The following is a 21,753-nucleotide window of genomic DNA, read 5'->3' as shown; positions in this document are numbered from 1 at the left end:
AAAATTAGGGTCAGTTATGTCAGTGACTTTTTTTTAAGTTTACTTTTTCTTTACACAGGCAAAACTTGAGGGCAGGAACTACTTGTAACTCATTGATTATTATTTTGCTCCAGCTTTAAAAAAAATGCCACAGATTGCATGCATGATAAAAACAAACAAACAAGCTGAGGGCGCTATTCTCCTTATGCAATTCTAAACTGATGATAGCTCGCTTTTCCCAGTGTGAAAGCAGCCGTAATTTCCATGAGTGTAACCTTATAGGACTATATGACACCTTATCTTTATCCTCATCCTTGAATTCTAGAACGACTTGATGATGGTGAATGGAAACAAGTGGTGGCCCAGGAGTACTACAACCTGACCAAGCTCATCCTGGGCGACCAGTCCGAAGTCATCCCGCACAAACGCTTCAAGCTTAGCATGTATGCCGTCGCAGACCCTTTCAAGGACAGCATTCAAAAAGAAACAGTCTTCATGTTCAGAAGTCCTGAAGAGCCAGCATCTTTTGTTCGTCTTTATGTGGGGGGCATCGGGGAGGAAGGGGCAACGGCCATTCCGTTTCTGAAGGGGTGCGTCCGTGGAATGCGGATTGGCAACTACCATGTCAACCTCGCTCAAGCCGTTCTTGCAAAAGGAAATACTTCTGGTGAGTGATGTCACAATACAGTGGTACTTCCCTTTACGACCCCTCTCCTTTACGGGTCGCTCAATAATACGACCGACTTTTCTCTGACGGATTTTTTCTCCTTCTTTGTTCTTTGTCTTAGTATTTCTCACCTCCGTACTACGCCCCCCTCTCTGATATGACATACGACCGTCCATACGTGGACTTATAACGACTTTTCCCAAAAGTATCATGAATTTGGTTTACTCTAATTATATCTCCAGTCGAGTCAGTGCGTGATACGGACGCTCAAAACTTGCGGAAATTCTTTTGCGTGTACAACATCACTTCGGCACGCAAACAGCTAAGCCACGGGTTTTCGTTTCTATTTCAGGTCAATACTTTATTATGACTCTAGATAAAGCTCATTTGCAAGATCTCTGCTTCATTTCGCACAGACCTGTGCAGTAACTCTTACCTAAAAACACGCAAAGTTACAGAAACGTCATGAAAGTAATCCGCACATCAAACCAAAACCGAAAGTTGTGGTGACGTCATGAAACTTTGCGATGTACGTCAGCGAAGCACGTGCAAGTGTTTTCTGTCAAGCTAAAAATGGCCAACGCCGGAACATGGTTTCGAAATCTGGAACTTTTTTTTGCTTTCCCCGATCCGTGACCGAGTGACGGGATATACAACCGCGCGTTTGGTTGAATCAATAAATTAGCATCAGAATCCCGTCAGTGAAGTTTGAAGATGAGTAGTGGAGTGACCTAAATTACTCAACTCCCTGGACAGTCCGAAGTGCAGTGATGTCCCTTGAAGGAGCGAGCGTTTCATCGTGAAAACTGACGCTTTTCGCTACAATTTTACATCAGTTTCAACACACTGCCGCCGTTCTTTACGTTCGGTACCTTGCGTTTGGGACACTGTGTCTTTGTTTTTAACCAAATCCTTGCTGGGTATCGTATGACTGTCATAGTAACTGGTAATGTTATCGACATCGTTATCGATGTGCATGCTTTGGGACCGCATGTGTAACCGAGTGCCGAAACACCACAATCACCTTTGGAGGCGAAGTCCAATCAATCAGGATTGAGAATTTTAGAGCTTATTTCTAAGCCCTATAAAAACTGTTATGCATTCGCAAAGGAATCCATGAACATTACAGAGAGACAAAAGCCGCCAGACCCCATCACAAACAGAACTCTACAATCCACAGGTATTGCCTACTTCAAAGGCGAACAACTCTGCAGAGTCTGCTGTGAAGGGCGACGGTAGTCTCCCTGTCACACATGCTTTTGCTCGACCTCAGTGTGTTTATTGCAAACCTTAACCCTTTAATAGTTACGGGGCAAGAAAACTTTGTGTGGGTAATTAATTGAATAGAAAACTGGTTACCATAATCGTTTTTAGTAAAGAATATCATAACTTTGTGGGCGGCATCAATCAAAACGCCCATGTCATTCAATCCGGATCAGTGACGGACCCGGACATAAACATAACAAACCAACTCCTCCATGTTACGACCCCTCCATATAACGACCGAATTTCGGTAACATTTCCAAAGTCGTTAGATAGAGGTACCACTGTACCGAGCTCTTTTTTTTTTTGCAAAGGAAATTTTGGTTTCCCATAAAATGTTGTCTGGAGAATCTCCTTTGTACCCAGGTGTACAGGGAGCAGAGTATGTGTTCTAGTTCAACACTTACTGAATGTACAGAGAGCAGAGTATGTGTTCTAGTTCAACACTTACTGAATGTACAGAGAGCAGAGTATGTGTTCTAGTTCAACACTTACTGAATGTACAAAAGGGCTATAGTGTGGAAATACATGTGATTAGTTGCACGCAGACTTGGATTATATATCCCCACTGCAACCAAGAAAAAGTATTACTAGTAATGATTGCCCAGTGATGTTGGTGACTGTAAAACATTTTAAGGCAGGAATGTTGTACCATGGCCATAATTATGCCGTTGGATGCTGAAATGATAGGACATAAAACATGTTAGGGATGAAGCCAAATTGACTTGTAACGAAGAACTTTTAGGACAAGTTGTGACTACGTTGTTTGCCAGTGTTTCCAACTATTAAGTTGGTCTTTTAACTAATACTATTTTGTCAACAGATCTTACACCTGCCTGTGACTCAGGGTGCTCCGATGACACGTGCCTGAACAAGGGCTACTGTTATGAACAGTGGCGCTTTGGAAATTTTACATGCGACTGCTCTGAGAGTGACTTTTCTGGAATCCACTGTGAAAATGGTGAGAGAACTTTTTTTCAGCAGTTTTAGAGAGAGAGACAGAGAGAGGGACAGAGATAGCAAAAATTTGATATGACCTTCAAACTTTGAAAAATCTTGACAATGATGAGTGAGAACATATAGTTAAAGGACATCAGTTGATAGACGGGTTTTCTTTATTCTCCTTATTTTCCTCAAATGGTGTTTTTTTATATTTTTGATGTGTGTGTGACTTGTTTTTGCCTTAGTTGATGCTGGGTCTTTAGTTACTCTATAATTACAGTACCAGTTCAGTGGCGACAAAACAAGCAATTCACCCAGCAAACATCTGTAGCCAAAATATTACAACAGCTGAACCACTGTGCCCCCTGTCGCCGTATCGTCTTCGCCTGCCAGTGTAGCTCCGCCATTTTCTTTTTGGAGGGCGAGTATGGTGGCCCAGGTAGCGACAAGGTGGCCGCGTTTGAGTTTGAGCGAATTAATGTCCTCCTTGGTGGCGTGAAGGAGGGCTAGTTTGCTGTCAAAGCCCTCTTTAGAAAGTTCCTCCGCCACCGTGCTGGGGAGCTGCGCAGACCATTTGTTTCCATTCTTGCACAAAGTCCAAGCGTGAAGGTTAAGAGTGAAGAGCGCTGCTGCGACCCGGGCGCAGGTAAATTATCAAATGACCGGTCAACTGCTGGACAGTCAAATATACCTGACATCAGCTCACACAAAAATGCACCATAAAAAGCATGCAGGAAAGAACGCACGCTTCTTGACCGAGGGGTTGTGACTGGTGGTACCCACCAGCCACAGGCACAGTAAAACAAGTGTTTAAATTATATTTATACTAAATAACACTTAATTTAACATATCTTACAGAGGCCTCGGTGCTACTGGACGGGCAGTCAGTGCTTGAACACACCTTCACCTTACCACTATCGGCTCAGCGAAGCGTGACGGAGCAACTCAGCCTGAATTTCAGGACGACAGGAACGAGGGAAACCAACCAAGAAGGGAGTCTCATGGACATGGCTTTGGTCTACATCAAAAGCTCTACGTCAGTTGTCTTTGCTGCTCGTGTCTCTTTATAAACTGTGCAAAAAAATTATTGCACCCATTTTTTTACATGAATGTTTTAGTTGGGGTACAAAAATGGGTGCAATAATTTGTTAGCACAGTTTATATTGCTTGTGCACTTCATCAATGTCTGTGCATGTTTTGTACTAGGATGTTAATTGTCTGTGGGGTGTGTTCTTTTCTCCATTTTCTAAGATACTGGTTTTAGTCGGCACTTGCATGTGTGCATGCACATAATCCCACACACATTGCACATGTATAAAAACATAGACACACACACACTGCACATGTATAAAAACATAGACACACATAGACACACACACATTGCACATGTATAAAAACATAGACACACACACACTGCACATGTATAAAAACATAGACACACACACACTGCACATGTATAAAAACATAGACACACACACATTGCACATGTATAAAAACATAGACACACACACACTGCACATGTATAAAAACATAGACACACACACATTGCACATGTATAAAAACATAGACACACACACACTGCACATGTATAAAAACATAGACACACACACATTGCACATGTATAAAAACATAGACACACACACACTGCACATGTATAAAAACATAGACACACACACACACTGCACATGTATAAAAACATAGACACACTCACACTGCACATGTATAAAAACATAGACACACACACATTGCACATGTATAAAAACATAGACACACACACACTGCACATGTATAAAAACATAGACACACACACACTGCACATGTATAAAAACATAGACACACACACACTGCACATGTATAAAAACATAGACACACACACACTGCACATGTATAAAAACATACACACACACACTGCACATGTATAAAAACATAGACACACACACACTGCACATGTATAAAAACATAGACACACACACATTGCACATGTATAAAAACATAGACACACACACATATATAAACCTTGCACAGACAAATACGCAGACAGACACATACAGGCACACAAACACCTGGACAGACACATGCAAACAGACACTGAGACGGAGCACAAACAGACAAACACATACAGGCACGTATATAGACAGACATCAAAACAGACGCACACCGGCACATATACATTATGCAGAATGAATTACTGAATTCAGAATGTGACAGTCATGCATGTGTTCTGCTCAAAATAAATGTTAACTTTCTAAAAAAGTTTTAACAAATGTTGTGGTTTTTTTTTCTCTTTTGTAGGTCTGGTGACTACATCTTAGCCAGCCTGGACTCGAAGGGCAATGTGCTGATTGAAACTAATCAGGAGGTTGGAATATGTAAGTTTAGTGTGTGTGTGTGTGTGTGTGCGTTCATGTGTGTGCATTCGTGCGTGTGTGTGTGTGTGTGCGTGCGTGTCTGTGTGTGTGTGGGACTGTGTTTTGGAGCTAAAGTGGTTGCATTAGTGTGTGTGTGCGTTGGTGCATGCGTGTGTGTTTTTGATGGAGATGTCAGGGAATGTTTAAGACACCAAATAGTAATGATTATATACTCTTTCTTGAGAAGGACCTTACTTGGTCTGTTTTCTTTCCAATTACGCAGAATGACTGATGATCATGCACATTTTAAGGTAAGCCCCAAGGCTATATAACTAGCTTGAAGTTAATGGCTATCGTCTTTATTTTCCAGATCGTATGAAGGTTTCAGGAGATTTTGCCAATGGAGAGCTGCATGAGTTGTTTTACAAACGCGAAGGAACGAATATGTACCTCACTGTAAGTAAAAAACTTATATTTTTGTTAAAATGTACTAGCTTCTGATGTATATACATGTAGTAATTGCTGTTCTGATTCTTCAGTTTCTTGCAGTGCATGCATTGTTGTTTGGTATGCTTGTGATTCTGTTTTAATTTGATGGTGCACCCCATCTTTTGGTTGCTTATTGTTTCTGTGAAAATCCATCAGTGTCTTCAGCTTTTTCTCATTTACAGTTTAAAAGAAAAAAATTCAGTACAATACTCTATGGACTTTTGCTTAGAATATTTAAACTTGAATATTTTAGTCATCTGTATATTTTTGCTTGTATAGCAAACTTCTTTTGTGTAATCTAATATAATAATAAATTGTGCAAATGCATACACTATTCATGCAAAGGCTTACTAAACTAATTCTTCCAGAATAAGTAAATTACAATGACGGGCGCAGTGGCATGGTGGTAAGACATCGGCCTCCTAATCGGGAGGTCGTGAGTTCGAGACAAAACAAACAAAAAAAAAGAAAAAAAGAAACTTCTGGTCCAATGATTTTTGTGTGACTTTCTGCAAATCTTGTTATCAAACAATATGCAAGAATTAAATTTCTTTGAGGATATCATCAGCTGTTGTAACAAAAACTTTTGTTTTTAAAGAAACAAAAACAAAAGTATAATGGGAAAAGATTGCTATGTAAAGAAAGTTGGTTGTGATGAACACATTGCAAAACATGTAAGAGAAAAAAAAATAGAAAAGATCACCAGTTTGCTGATATTAGCAAGATCTAGATCAGCACTTTTGAGGACGTGTACGGGAACGTGTATGGGTAACGACGTCATCAAATCTTGTTTTTACGTCATGCGTTTGCCAAGATCTGCAGTCTTGGTGGGAGCAAAACAACGTATGTATTTGGAACATTGGAGAAAAGAGTGAGTCACGGGTGACGCAATATCTACACGTACACGTACAGGTCTTTGCTTCACGTTCGATCATCTAGAACATTGTATTGTTGCGTTCAAGTGACTAAGGTTTTCTACTTATAGGAAAAGAAGGAAAGCGAAAACAGGCACAGCAACAATGAAGAATGATTTGAACCTTTTTTTTACCTCTTGTCTTGTTCTTTACAGTCGCAACAGTATAGTGTAGCAAACTTTGATTGAAGTGCTGTAGATCGTACTTGCAGCATTCAACTTATTCACTTTCTAGTGGAGGGTTGTATGGGGGGGCAGTTAGGGTGTCGTTTAGGGTGAAGACATTGTAATTAGATGATTTCTGAAGAGGATTTAACTCAGCCAGAAATAGGTCATGTTTACAAACAAATATATTTAATTGTGTTGGCATATGATTGTTCGTGTGTCTCTGTGTCTGTCTTTTTTGTCTTTGGATAAAATATTATTATTGTTTTTATTTCGGGTTTTTTATCTATTCATTTTGTTTCTTCTTCTTTTTTTGTTCCTTTTACTGTTTTTTTCTTCTGTTTGTAATGTTTGACTATCTGATTTGATTTTATCAGTGTGTTTGCATGTGTATTTTTGTTTTGTTTGTTATTTTAATTTTTCACTGAGGAAGGCAAAATATTTGTTCAGTTAAACTCACAGTGGAATTGTCTCTTTTGAGCTGAACATTTTTACGTTCTAATTAAGGCATGAATAAGCATGAACAACATCCCCTCGACTTCTGCATAGTTCTGGTTTAGGATTTTCTACACTGTTTACTATTTCTTCACTTTTGATTTAGGTAGGTTATTTAGATATTACACATTTGTTTTTGAGGACAAGGTCACTTTAGAATTTTTGTTTACAGATTTAAGTTGCAATCTAGAGAGTTAGATGACTACACTTTGTTTTATGGTAAAATAGATCTTTGCTTGGTAACAATTACACCAAGGAACATGTGGGATGGAGATAAAGTCGAATGGAGAAAAAGAGAGAGGCAAAAGTGTGAAACAATTAATTTACCTTTGCTGTACGTTTGTACGTGTGTATGGGCAATCTGCTCTTTAGCCAAATTCATTTTGCACAACCGTAATGGTTAAATATAGCAGGGAAAGTCACTTCCCACCAGAGCACATCTTCTGTTCTCACTTTGTCCATTAACTTTACCAAAATATTCTTGTCCTTATAGTGGCCACCTGCAATGTAGGGACACTTGGTTAGTCTCAAGGGTGTCCTTTCATCACAGGTACTCCTGTCATAAAAATCAAAATAAAATGTTGCCGTTGGTACTTTCTCTTCATTAACACTGTTCCGTGGTTCGTGTACATACTTTTTACATGTATTTACATTTACTGTTTTTCTCCTTGGTTCTTGTGATTGACTGTACAGTGTGTGTGTACCATAACCATTCCTGATTTTCTGACTTGGTTGACTTACATGACTTCAGGTGAGACCGCTAGATTCACAGGGAAGCTGGATAGTGAGTAAATAGCCCATCAATTGTCATTTCATCCTTTTCTCGTTCTGTATGTGCATTTGCTGCAGGCCTTCCAATTAAATGTTGGACCAGGTAGGGGTTTTCCTGGTGGGTTTTTTGCTCTTCCGCAGTTAGCAAATCTCTTCTAAAAGGGGTGCAGTCATGATTTTCATCAATTTTTTTTAAATCCGAGAGTTCTTGGAAAGGGGCATGGGAACAATTAACCCAAGCTGAGCTAAGTAAAGGGAGAGCACCACCTTACTACACACACAAAATCGGTATACATTACATACTAATATACAAGGGTTGCGCTGATGTTAAGTGATTTGCTTTGGTTAACACTTAATTAACACTTCATTAACACTTGATTAAGACTTAATTAACATCATCTAATTCACATCAGTGGAATGCTACCACACTTGAAAAATGCAACATTTACACATAATTGTGCAATGAGCGTGACCCTTTGTATGCACTTTAATTTTCCTCGTAATACTATGACTGAGATGGGAGTTTTAACAATCCAACTGGTCCTACATTGGGTGAAGGAGTGTGGTAAAATGTTCATGCAGATTGTGATCAGATGCCAATCACTTGATGTTTGCAGCTGCCATGCCTTGCACATGTTTGAGCCGCCAGAAATGGATGCATTAGATTTTGCTGGATTTTTTTTTTCTTAGTCACTGCTGCTTTGTGATTAGGTTCGCATATTTATTCTCGGAGGGTATTTCAGTCCCTCATGCAATTACTTGTAGCTTATCTTTGCTTTCATTGTACTGCTTTTCATGTTATTTGCAGCAAAGTTTATGTCTTATTCAAGTGTGTTTTTATGTTATGCTAGAAACTGTTTGAAGTTCTCAGTATATGTGTTACCTTTGAAAACACTGTTAGTAGCTGTGAGAATACTTCATACTTAATTACAACCAAAAAAAGTGTCTTTCTTGATTGCTCTTGTTGTAATGATCCCTTCATTTTTCTTTGTAAGTGTGTCACTTTACTCCTATTTCAAAGATTGTTTCTTTACTCCTGTTTCTAAGATTGTATCAATATATCTTTACTTCCATTTCTACGAGTGTCTCCATTTTTCTTAAGTGTAGTGCTGTGTCTTGTGTGTTCAGGTATAGGACTTTTTCTAAAGTTTATGTCTTTGGTAAATTTCTTTGCATTCCTGATTTATGTTGATCTCCTTAACTTGACACTATTCATGTCTGTTGTGCCTTCATTAAGTACATTTATTCTGAACATTGATGGGATAGTTTATGGTTAAAAGGGAAGCAAAACAGTTGTAGATGATCCAAACAGAGAGAAAAGTGTACACAACGGAATTATTAAGCATAAGAAAGCTTTGTTTCAGCTTACATTTGCAAAGGATTGTAATATGGTTTGCTTGGACAAGAATGTTGCACAGAACATCATGCTAAATTTCACAGCTTTTGTTTATAAGTATTTCAGTGTATGTGTCAGTTTGCGCGTATGTGTGTGCATCTGCATCTGTGTGCACATGTGCGTGTGCATGTGTGCCGGGTTATTCTTGCATAATTTAAGAGCATTAACTTTTTATACACCCATGTACATGTGCACTTCAAAATAAAATATGTTCAAAGGTTATATTGGCAATATACTCAAGCAGTTTGAATGCATACAAATGCAGCGGAACATGAAAAAACATCACAACAGTATATTTTGACTTATTACACCTGTACATCTACCACTTCCATTGTTACATGTCACCATAGTTAATTTACACTGGTGCAGTCAACAAGCAAAGTTTAAGCATAATCTTTATAAAGCACTCATACGTTTCATCAGTGTGTTTGTTTTTGTGTTTGTTCTTGGTGTGTGTGGGTTAAAATGTTTTAGAAGCAACTCCAAGTCTGTGTTTTTGTTGTTGTTTTGGGGGCATTCATTTTTAATTTTTAATATCCTGTAATATATACACTGATCGAATTTAGTATGTTGAAAAATGTGCCTGCTAACAGCAAAATATATTTTGTCTGTGCAAGGCTGGTTTTGAAAACTACTGACCTTTTTCAAATTTCTGGTGATTCATTCTTTTGTAGCCTTGTTTGGTTTTATTTGTTGACTCTAAGAGGACCTTTCTTTCTTTCAACTAACTGCCTGAGGTATTAACTGTGCATGCATGGACCAAACTTTTGTGAAGTGTTTATCAGCATGACTCACTTCTTTTTCTTCAAACAGTTGTAAAACCTCTCATTACATTTTTTTCTTTATAATATTTTTTATTTAATCTAACATTTATGATAAGGTCCACAATTTTGTTTCTACTGGAACACTCAGCAGCGATTTCATGAGGCTGCCGGTACATGTATGCCAATTGTGTTTAATTTGTTCTTAAACATGCAGTGCTTTGGATGGAAGAAGAATGACATTTCACTGTTGGTATTGCTTGTGTTGGAGCATCATGCTTGTTTGCAAAAGCAGTCATGGCATTATCATTTGTGATACGTGCAATGATCAATTTGTTACTTATTTCTGGATTTTGCTCTCTGTCACATACTCTCTTTTTCTCTGTCTGTCTGTCAATCTCACTATCTCCCTGTCTCCCTCTTTCTCTGTCTGTCTGTCAATCTCACTATCTCCCTGTCTCCCTCTTTCTCTGTCTGTCTGTCAATCTCACTATCTCCCTGTCTCCCTCTTTCTCTGTCTGTCAATCTCACTATCTCCCTGTCTCCCTCTTTCTCTGTCTGTCTGTCAATCTCACTATCTCCCTGTCTCCCTCTTTGTCTGTCTGTCTGTCAATCTCACTATCTCCCTGTCTCCCTCTCTGTCTGTCTGTCAATCTCACTATCTCCCTGTCTCCCTCTTTCTCTGTCTGTCTGTCAATCTCACTATCTCCCTGTCTCCCTCTTTCTCTGTCTGTCTGTCAATCTCACTATCTCCCTGTCTCCCTCTTTCTCTGTCTGTCTGTCTATCTCACTATCTCCCTCTTTCTCTGTCTGTCTGTCAATCTCACTATCTCCCTGTCTCCCTCTTTCTCTGTCTGTCTGTCAATCTCACTATCTCCCTGTCTCCCTCTTTCTCTGTCTGTCTGTCAATCTCACTATCTCCCTGTCTCCCTCTTTCTCTGTCTGTCTGTCAATCTCACTATCTCCCTCTTTCTCTGTCTGTCTGTCAATCTCACTATCTCCCTGTCTCCCTCTTTCTCTCCCGCACACCCCCAAGCCTAGCTGTTATTACGAGGCATTGATTTTGTTTTTCCTATAATGGTCTGATTCTTTGTTTGTTGTCATCCATTGTTCTTGTGGAAATGTTCATCAAAATCCGTATTTGTTAAGTTTGGGTAATATATAACACAAAAATGTTGCATTTAGGACATTACATTCTAGCCGATATTAGAGTTTACACATGTTCTTTTTTCGTTTCCTCTACTCTTAAAATATCTTTTCTTTTCTTTTCTTTTCTTTTCTCTTGGTTGTCACATCACAGGTGTGCATTTTGTACTTACATGTGTAGTTTTTACTTGTTATTCTTTCTTTCAAATTCTGTTGTTTTGCTGTGGTGATGTTAATACTGAGAATTGTTTCGTGAGCCCCTGTTTTCACTATGATGACTGTGTTTCAGATCGATGGTGTGAAAGAAGCCAGCATAAATTACCCGGACTATGACTTGGATGAGATCGACACCATCATTATCGGAGGTCTTCTACCGGAGGACGAATACTCGTTTGAAGATACCACCAACTTCACTGGCTGTATCGCTAGTATGTATCAGACTTGGCTGCTATTTATTATTATTCTTGTTACTAGCTTTCCTTTGGGAGGAATTAAGCAACCCGGATTTCCCAGCGATAGGACAATAAAGTTATGAAAGGAAAATGAAATGTGAATTAACACCCAGACACTGTTGAAACCTCAATCTATACCTTACGTTGCAGACACTGTCTACATTCCTGAGAGCAACCTGGAACTCAAAATACGCTCCCTCAAGGACTTTCACCTTGACAAGCCAGAGGTCACAGTGTACGGACCAGATGTCATGAGTTGCTTGGAGGCCATGCTCATTGGGAAAAAGGTCACAGACGCGCCCACTCGTTTTGAGGTCACATCCGACAACTTTGAGGTGCGTTGTCGTGTAGTGTTGTAGTCTATCAGTGCCGATGGAAAAATTGTGGTAGTATGTTTTTGATTTATTGTGTTACAATGAAAGTGTGGAAAAGTCAATTGCATTGTTACTTGTATTTGATGGTTGTGCATGCAGGTGTGCTTATGCAATTTTTGGGTGTGGTCTATTTGTCTATTGCTGTTATATCATAAAATGTAACTGAAAAGAAAGTTTCCAACACTCAATAAGCAGTTAAGTTTGCTTTAACTTTCAGGTTTGCTGCATGTATAAGGACATACACAGCACAGCGCTATATATGTCCTGTGTAAATATATAACTTTCACAGTCACATGGGGTGGGGGGGGGGGGGGGGGTGTTCCAGTGTGCATTAAACTGGGCTAAATTGGGGTTGTGAGTTACCTGGAAACTATTCATTACTGTTCATGTTCATTAATTTCTGTTGTACACTACAGCTGATAACTATGCCACTGTGGGGAAAGGGACCGGCGGAGCTGGTAACACTGAGTCCCCCTGTTGTGCTGACTTCCGCATCCACCACCGCTCTGCCCCCCACCACCACCACCGCTAACAGAAGCAAGGCCATCATTATGCAAAACCAGGCAGACGATGTAGACGACTTTACTGTCAGTAAGTTCTACTCTGTGACTGGGATGGTGGAGAAGGTGGAATGTTGGTGGGTGAGATGTTGGGGAGTTTGTGTGTGTCAGTGTCTGTGTGTGTGTGTGTCTTGGTGTGTGTGTCTTGGTGTGTGTGTGTGTGCGCGTGTGTTCATGTGCATGCATGTGTGTGTGGGTGTGTGTTTGTCTATGTGTGTGTGGGTGTGTATGTGTGCGTGGATGTGGGGGTTTGTTTGTGTGTGCATGTGTGTGTGTGCATGTATGGGTGTGTGTTTGTCTGTGTGTGTGTGGGTGTGTGTTTGTCTATGTGTGTGTGGGTGTGTATGTGTGCGTGCATGTGGGGGTTTGTTTGTGTGTGCATGTGTGGGTGTGCATGTGTGGGTGTGTGTTTGTCTGTGTGTGTCAGTGTCTGTGTGTGTGTGTGTGTGTGCACGTGTGTTCATGTGCATGCATGTGTGTGTGGGTGTGTGTTTGTCTATGTGTGTGTGGGTGTGTATGTGTGCGTGGATGTGGGGGTTTGTTTGTGTGTGCATGTGTGTGTGTGCATGTATGGGTGTGTGTTTGTCTGTGTGTGTGTCTGTACGTGTGTGTGTGGGCGTGCATGTGTGCGTGCATGTGGATGTGACTCGTGAGTGGTACCGATCAAATTGCTTGTCAATAAACAGCAGAATTCAAATTTGAGCCTGGCACACATTGAATTTGATCATTGTTATAAGGCATATTCTCTGTCAAAATTATATTCCACTAAACAACATAGATCCACAACAAAAATGAAAACATTTCCAAAAAGTCTGTTGTAGAACGCTAAGTTAAAGATGTCCAACGAGATGGTCAAAGAAATACATTGCAAGTCTCAGATCACTTTTATGGCAGTTTTTACAATTGGTGTGATCAGAAATTTGTCTTAACTCAAGCATTATAAATATCAGCACTCTTACCTTCATAGTAGAGGCAAGCGGAGATGCTACAACAATCAACATGAAAAGGTTTAGCATGCGTTAACGCATTGTCTCCCAGGTACGAATATATCCGTACCCATTCATATGGTTCTATCTGACCTGGTACGGATATATCCGTGCACACAGTCACTTCAGTCGCTTCCTATAATGTCGATCTAACGCCTGCATTCCAGCATGTTGATACACAGTTTTTACACAATTACTACAATTCTGAGTGACCTGCTGCAGCACAGCTGGTCTCAGCTAAAAAAAACTTGGTCAACATAGGTGGGGTAGAAAGTGTTAAATGTAATCCCTCAATCCCTAACACTTTTCTTGTCTTCTACTTGCAGTCATCGCTGTGTCAGTCATTGCAGTCATCCTCATCATCGCCCTATGCATCGCCCTGCTTGTGTTCCGCAAGCGAAAGAAGCACTATGACGTGAAAAAGGAGGCGGACATAGAGCTGAAACAGCCGCTCAACTCCCACGCGGTGCCGCCTGTAGAAGCCAGTCCTGTGCCGCCCGACCACCTCGCCAAACTGGATGAGTTCAGCATGATCACTGCCTTGCTGGGACCCAGGCGTAAGTTTTGTCTTTAATGTTTAGAGGCACATTTCTTCTCATATAAGTGGGGATGACACACAATGGAGATTTTACTGTATCAATTAGGAATCAGAAAATAACATAAAAAGGCGATTTTGAAGAAAAAGGCACATTCCTTTCCTTGTAGTTTGGCTCACCATCTCAGATCTCGCCAGGCTTTGATATGGGATATTCATCCTTTCACTTGGTTGCATACTAAAGATGCACTGCCATGGCAGCTGCTCTGCAGAGTTGTCTGCCTATAGCACCGTGCTATTTAAAGCTCAGATGTTGAAATGGCTGAGACATCTACCCAAGTAACCTTCCCACATGGATCCCATGTGGGCCCCAAGTGGGATCCCACATGGTGACGTTGTGGGAAGTCCCACATGGGCGCCATGTGGGATTTGATTACGACTTCCAGTGGGAGCCCAGTGGGAAGTAAATGGGACACGAGTGGGAAACGGGTTGGACACGACTGGGAAACGGGTGGGGCACGAGTGGGATCAGGGTGGGGCACGAGTGGGATTCACGGGTGGAAAACGAGTGGGATTCAGGTAGGAAGCGAGTGGGATTCAGGTGGGAAACAAGTGGGATTCAGGTGGGAAACAAGTGGGGTTTATATCGGAAACGTGTGGGACTTCTTCTTAATTCTTCTTCTTCTGACTTCCGTAGAGGACTGGGTTCTTGCGAACGTCTCAGAGTCCTGCGAATTTAAAAATCATCAATGTATAAAAAATTTAAAAAAACAAGAACAACTGATACACACAGATACATATTCAAGCACACACACACTAGTTTTTAATCACTCAAATCAACTTGACGCTGGATTACGAGCGCGCGCGCAGCCACGTGGGAAAGCCGTGTTGATGCGTTCATTAACCTTCGAGTTTGACAGTACTAATCGTCTTCGCTTTGTTGAATATGAAGCCGCCATTATATTACTCGGTGTTCTTCAGATGTAATCTTTGATCCATGCACATGCAATACTCGCGCGCACGGAACGTATTCACAGTATATTCGCCGGCAATTGTAGCAAATTTCAAACACTCTCAATCGGCAGGCCCAACGCGGAACTGAACAGGGCAGAGTGATAGTCCCGCAGTGAAAACAAAAATCCTTCAAAATATTTAGTCATCACGTGAGTAAATAAACCATTCTAGAGACAACAGTTGTTATTAAGAGAACTGCAATAATTACACACATATAAAATACTTCGGTGTATTTTGAATGATAGTATTCTTCAACGTTTGCTACGATTCAAACGAGTCTAGTGTAAACAGCGTGTGCTGTGACGTCACCGATCTCGATGGGGCAACTTGCAGACTCGCGCAGTGTGACTCGCGCTCGCAGCGTCGGAACATTTTCCTCGCACGCTGTGTGGGAACGAAGAGGGAATTCCCACTTTTATCCCATTTCTGTCGAAGTGCAAGCTTGTTTCCCAGAGACTAAGGGACGGCCCAGGTCTACACCACTTTTTCCCATAGCTTTGACTGTTGGAGTTCTGTGGGATGGGAGTGGGCCCACTCTCCCATCCGTCGCGATATAACCTTGAACGGTTGAAAACGACGTTAAACACCAAATAAAGAAAGAACACTCTCCCATCCTCTTCCCACTTATTCACCACTGGGAAACCAGTGGGAATTCAATATGCGTGTTACTTGGGTATGGGTTTAAAGGACTTTTTGTGATAGGGTCTGACTGCTGATGTCTCCTGGTATGCTCTTGCAAATCTTTGTGTTCTCACAGCAGTTTTTATATGGCTATTTACTTAGCCCGAACACACTCCTGTTTGACTGGCTTTTCCTCCAAAGGTACATGCAATTCGAGTGTTTCATGCACTTGGTCACAATTGGAAGGTCTGGACTGGTATGCAGGAAAAGGTTTTAGAGGTGCTTGGCTGCATGGTGGCGCTGTTTGTTCTGCAAGTCGCGCTAATTACCATTCACGAAACCTTGTTTCGACCCGCCAAAGTCAGGTGACGGTTTTAAACTTACAGGACCTACCTCTCGGCTCTACAGTCGTTAACGGCATGATGCCGCCGGGTAATCTTTTGATGTTCGGATGGCTGTGTCCGCATCTGGTCTGATGCAATCAGTCGCCTCGCTGACCGTGGTTATCTCGTCTAGTAGGAAGCGTTGCGTGGCGGTGATTTCCTTTGATAAGGGTGTTTGTGCACGTCATTTATAAATAGACAACCTCGTTAGCTAAAAATGTTGTGAGGTGCGGTCGTGAATGCCAGTTAAAATCAGAAATTAAAGCGTAGTAGCTAAAACGGCCTCAGAATCTGAAACCACCTCAAATTCTTTATTTTCTTGAATACCACTCCTGGAGTGCTATCTGAAGAAGAGTAATCAGCATGAATAATTCAACGTTATTATTTGTTTCAGCGACAAAAGATTCTGCTCCTCCAGATAAAACTGAGCCTAATGCCAATGCCAACAGGAACAGCGTAGGAAGCTTGGTATGTATACTTCAGTTTTTGTGCATTGTAACGGTCATCGATCATTATCTTACGTATTTGAGAGTAACAATGTGGCAGGGAGATAGCTTAGTCTGTAGCTTGATCACTTGGTTTGAAACAAGCTCGTCGCTTTCGGCTTGGGTTCAGATGAGGGATTTATTTCCCAGAGTCAACTTTTGTGCAGACTCTTATTGATGTCTGAACACCCCCATGTGCACACGGGCACATAAAAAAGATCCCAAGTTTACAGAAAAGGTCTCAGGGCTTGAAAAACACAAATACACACATGCAGAAAAAAAGAAAACCACCATATGGAATAATAAAGTTATGAAAATGGTTTTAAACTAAATGACAAATCAAGCTCGGTACATTTGTTCCAGCCTAAAAGTGATGAGCCCACAACATATGAGCATCCCATCTTCAACAAAAGAAAACAGCGACCAGCATCTTCCATCTCTGAAGTGTTGGAGGAGCTAGAGAGAAGACAGAATTCCAAGAGTACGGGTAATGATGCAGTGGAACCCCCCAATTTAAGACTCCCTCCTTTTCAAGACCTTGTTTTCTCAGATTTTCTGTTCATAACCTCTGTAAAATTACCCCCATTTTAAGACTCCCTCCTTTTTAAGACCCGATTTTCTCAGATTTTTTGAGGTTTTCAAAGGGGGGTTCCACTGTAGAGGGGGAATGATGATTGAGACGATGCTGTGTTGATGATAATCATGTGATTTTGATGATGGTCAATACTTAATTGCTGTTTACAATTTGTTGTACACTTAATTTTTCTGTGTTTCATTTGCTCAATTTTTATACATTTTTAGGATGTTGTTTTATTCCATATCAGGTGTGGGAACTTGTCACACTATTGCATTTTTCTGTGACATGGATAGGTAGTTTTGCTACAGAGGAGTTGGCGAAAATGCGTGTGTGCGTGTGTGTGTTCTGAAGCTTCCGATTAAAGTCCTAAAGTGAGCTTGTGCTTTGAACAAGTGCTGCATACTTTGCGCCCGATACCGTTTGATGAGTGTGTGTGTGCGTGCGTGAGTGTGTTATGGGGGAGGGCGGTGCGGTCAGCTAAGCTGAGACTTCAATAACTGACCAGACATTTTTAAGCCATGCAAAGAACAATTTGCAGAGGGGTCATGTTCCTGAAAACTTTTGTCATAACTAACAAATCTCTTCCTCGCCATCTACCCAGGTTCTGCAGAAAGCATTGTTGGCAGACCCCACGGAGAAGGAGACTTAGAATGGGACCCGCAGGCCGACAGAACGCCGCTCACCTACGTAAGTCTTGCCGTGCATCACCGCTTTGTGTATCAGCTTATAGTTTGTATCACCGCAAACATAGAAAGATGTACTGTCTAGTCTCTGTGCTCTCGGAGCCTAAACATGGTTAGTCTTACTTGGATAAGAATTGGTGGCACCTTCTCAAACCTATAAGCATAGGCTGGACTACTGTTTTTCACAGAAATAGTCATTATATCCTTGGGATTGTATAGTCGATTCATATTATCTGTCTTTAGCTCTTTCTAGGTTATCTTTGGTCAAGGGCGTAGCTGTTAGAAAACGAGGGTGGAATTAACAAGCCATTAAAATAATACCCCACACACCAAACACACCCTGGGCCTTTCTTCTGGTCAGAAGACTTCTTCATATTGGTCTTTAGCCAGGAAGGAGACAGTGTACGATAGCCTTTCTTGGAAAGTGACTTTTTCCCCTTTTAAAAAGTGTATTTTGACTGCTAATTTTCCAAGATAAAGCATGCACAAAATTAACTCAAATACTTCACCCCAGTATTGTACCGCCTTTAAAATATTTTTGTCTTCATCTTAATTTTTTAATAAGCTTGAACTGTCTTGCATTCAATGAAATGAGTTAAATGGTTTTTTTAGTATTTTATGCATGGTGTTATTGATATGCTTTGATACAGTTTGTGTCGTACTATTTGAATTTATACTGTGACACATTTGATATTGTTTGCGATAGTCAGCAAGTTTTGCATGAACAGTTGACCAGCAGCATTAATTTACCTTATTTCAGTGTTTGTGTTTCTATGATTTATTTTACACACACATACACATTCTTGTGAGCTGGTTGTTTGTTTAAAGCATACAGTTTTCATTTGAAGCACTAAGAATAATTGACAACAGCTGATCTCAAGCAATTTTTGTCAACAAATAAGTATCCAAGTATTCGGCTTTTGCAGTCAATTTTCATATGCTGAACTTTTTTCTTGAATACAGTATAGTTGGAATTTTCTTTTTTTTCAAGTTTGTTCATTCTATATAATAAATCGAATAAAGCCAGTAAATACATATACACGTTGTACCTTGTTCTTGTCTTCAACCCGTCCAAACTTTCTTCTTTTGGCAAAGTCCTTAATCTTTTTCAACCCCATCTTTGCCAAAACTTTCTCAAAGTATCCTGCTAGTGCTTCAAATGTTGTGTTTTTCACATTTGAAAAACGAGGCTGCTGTAAATATGTTTGCATTCTTTCTTTTACTGTTATGGAACAAAATCTGCGTTTGTTTCTTAATATTCACTGTATGTCTTAAAGGTACCTTCCTTCCTTTTAAACCAGTGATGGTGCTAATATTTTTTCAAACTGGTACACAAACTTTTATGATGAAAACTATCCAGAAAAAACGGTAGGCTGGTCATTGGAACCAGTAAGAGTCCAACTCAGAGTACTGGTTTTGTTGTTTTACCAGCAAAAAAACCCGGTAGTTCTAAAAATCAACTTATACCGGCAGCCAATTATTTTCTGGTATTTTTTCATTTCAACCAGTAAAATACCGGTAATTGTTAACGCCAATACTGTTTTAAACGATTATGCAAACCACCACAGATCTGTCCCGGCTTTTACATGGGGTAAGGGGGGTCTTCTGTCATTGACCACATACCAAAAATCAACAGCCTGCTAGCTGCTAATTCCTGTAGAGCCAGGTGATCAGGCTTTTCCACTGAACTACATTTTCCAATTGACACTGGTGTCAGTTACAAAATTCATTCAGCAAAAATGTTTCACTCTGCAGCGAAAGCAGCTTGGCTGTAGATACTGGTTCTGTGTTCACGTGGAATGATGCTCTTATTCCATGTCAAAGCCAAGAAAGATCTGTTGTGATTTATGAGACTGGTTACACAGCAGGGATGTCATTGGCATCGGCAGTTGAGAAACGCTAAAAATTTAACTTAGTTCAAATCGCTGATAACTTTGCCGTCATTTTGTCAGAGCTTATAAACATTTTTCAGGGCAAACGAAAAATGTCGGTGAGCACTGCCTTAAACTGAGAAAAAAAAATGGGTGAAATATGTATGGCCATACCAGCAAATTTGCTGAAGAAAATAAATGCTAGCAACATCCCTGCAGAGGAAGGAAGGTATAAATTATTTGACTGTTGTTTTTGTTGCTGATGGTCGCAGCTTACTGTGTCACAAATTGTGTAGCCGTGCCTTTCTTGTAATTTGTAGGAAGACATAACGTTTTTCAACACACCCCTTTTGGCCCCAATACCGGACGAAAACGAAGACTCCCATGTCAGTAGCCTGTCGGAGCAAAACTCTGACCTGAAAGAGGTTTGTATGTTACGCTCTGCAAATCTTTTAACAGTGTGTATATGCTTTGTGGTAGAAATACCTATACTTTTACTTAAACATTGCAATTAATGGGTTCTTGGATTACTAACTGAAAGAGTGTGAGGGTTGCTTCTTAACTATATAGGTAACACTTAGAACTTTGAATAATGTTTCTGGTGTGGAATTTTTGGGAGAATTAATTTTGGTGCCAACAAAAATTGTGACAGTTTGCTCCTACAGTGGAACCCCCCTTTTAAGACCCACCAAAGTTAAGACTTCTCTCCCCTTGTAAGACCTTCCTTTTCCTGATTTTCTGTTGATAACCTCTGTAAATTTACTTCCATTCGAAGACTCCCTTAGGACCTGGTTTCTCAGATTTGTGGAGATGTTAAAAGAGGAGGAGGGGGTCCACTGTATGTCAGATTGTTATGAGACGGAACTTCAGACCTGGGAACCCATACGATTTCGCCGTATTTTGTACGCATGATTGTCTAGAATACGATCAGTACGCTCAGTTGAAAAATAATACGACGAGAAAAATTCCTACACTACTTTTCTTCAAAAGCATATCCCGAAGCCGATCCACTATTTTGACATATGATTAAGTTTTTGTGAGTAAACATTGACAGAAACATTTGTTTCAAATGTATTAGTAAACTTAATTAACGGTGCGACGGACGCGTGTGAAGCATGTTTGAATCATAGACGTTCAAATGCTCTGTGGAGTACGCTCATTTTTCTGAAAATACACCAAGTTTGTTTGAGAATACTCCAAGTGCAAAACAGGGGTTCCCAGGTCTGGAACTTGCTTGCCATGTTAATACATTGTATGTAGGAAAAGTTAAATCTAACAATGCATGCCTTTCAGTGCATCATGCAAATACTCTACTAATTCAAGCAACGTTCACTTTATGCTAATGAGCTGTAAAATCACCAGGCCTAGCTGGAGAGCATTATGGAAGGCTGTGTTTTGAGAAGAATGTGATCTGAAGTTCTGGCTGATGTTTTTCTTTTTTTTCTCACTTTGGCAGAGTCTGCTCTTGGCTTTAAGGTGCTGTTTGGTAGTTCATGCTGTGTTTGAATTGCAAAGTGGCAGCACTAAAGTTTGTCACTGTGTGCTTTTATTATGTATTCTGTGATTTACTCTTTGCACTTTGCAACGTTTACCGGTCTTTCTTTATTTTTTCTCTTCTATATTTAAAAAGGTTTTCTTCTCTGTTTTCTTTTTTCTTTACTTTTTTTTTACTTACCCACTTATTAAAAAACACTATTTTGGCAAAAAATATAAATGTTCCTGTAAACGATAGAAAATAACTTTCTGTTTTTATTCCAGCTTTTGTAGTTTAATTATTGTAAAGCATTTGTGTAATTAACTTTTTGCCAGTACCTAATTAGTAACTCAGCATTTGTTTGAAACTCGAAAAAAAAGAGATATTTCAAGACTAAGAGTTT

The 21,753-nt window shown here is 40.2% G+C and overlaps 1 protein-coding gene and 1 long non-coding RNA gene across 8 annotated transcripts in view; one reads left to right on the top strand and one right to left on the bottom strand.

The window, feature by feature from the left end:
• LOC138966381 (uncharacterized) overlaps positions 1 to 21,753 on the bottom strand; it is a 223,948-nt gene that overhangs the window by 156,327 nt on the left and 45,868 nt on the right. The window lies entirely within an intron of this gene.
• The window catches only part of LOC138966365 (axotactin-like), a 146,079-nt gene that overhangs the window by 119,603 nt on the left and 4,723 nt on the right, over positions 1 to 21,753 (top strand). For 2 of the 6 annotated variants that reach the window (XM_070338565.1, XM_070338566.1), the window contains exons 22-35: positions 305 to 646; positions 2,733 to 2,870; positions 3,710 to 3,887; positions 5,144 to 5,220; positions 5,570 to 5,655; positions 8,013 to 8,045; positions 11,625 to 11,763; positions 11,938 to 12,122; positions 12,578 to 12,752; positions 14,034 to 14,264; positions 16,655 to 16,728; positions 17,109 to 17,232; positions 17,924 to 18,009; positions 20,197 to 20,301. In XM_070338565.1, the coding sequence (XP_070194666.1) occupies positions 305 to 646; positions 2,733 to 2,870; positions 3,710 to 3,887; positions 5,144 to 5,220; positions 5,570 to 5,655; positions 8,013 to 8,045; positions 11,625 to 11,763; positions 11,938 to 12,122; positions 12,578 to 12,752; positions 14,034 to 14,264; positions 16,655 to 16,728; positions 17,109 to 17,232; positions 17,924 to 18,009; positions 20,197 to 20,301 (1,973 nt within the window). The remainder of the gene's footprint in view (positions 1 to 304; positions 647 to 2,732; positions 2,871 to 3,709; positions 3,888 to 5,143; positions 5,221 to 5,569; positions 5,656 to 8,012; positions 8,046 to 11,624; positions 11,764 to 11,937; positions 12,123 to 12,577; positions 12,753 to 14,033; positions 14,265 to 16,654; positions 16,729 to 17,108; positions 17,233 to 17,923; positions 18,010 to 20,196; positions 20,302 to 21,753) is intronic. The other 4 variants (XM_070338567.1, XM_070338568.1, XM_070338570.1 and 1 more) reach the window with 4 other exon arrangements.

Source organism: Littorina saxatilis, linkage group LG5 (genome assembly GCF_037325665.1).
Source record: "Littorina saxatilis isolate snail1 linkage group LG5, US_GU_Lsax_2.0, whole genome shotgun sequence".
Taxonomy (NCBI): domain Eukaryota; kingdom Metazoa; phylum Mollusca; class Gastropoda; order Littorinimorpha; family Littorinidae; genus Littorina; species Littorina saxatilis.
This window is presented reverse-complemented; position numbering and strand designations above follow the sequence as displayed.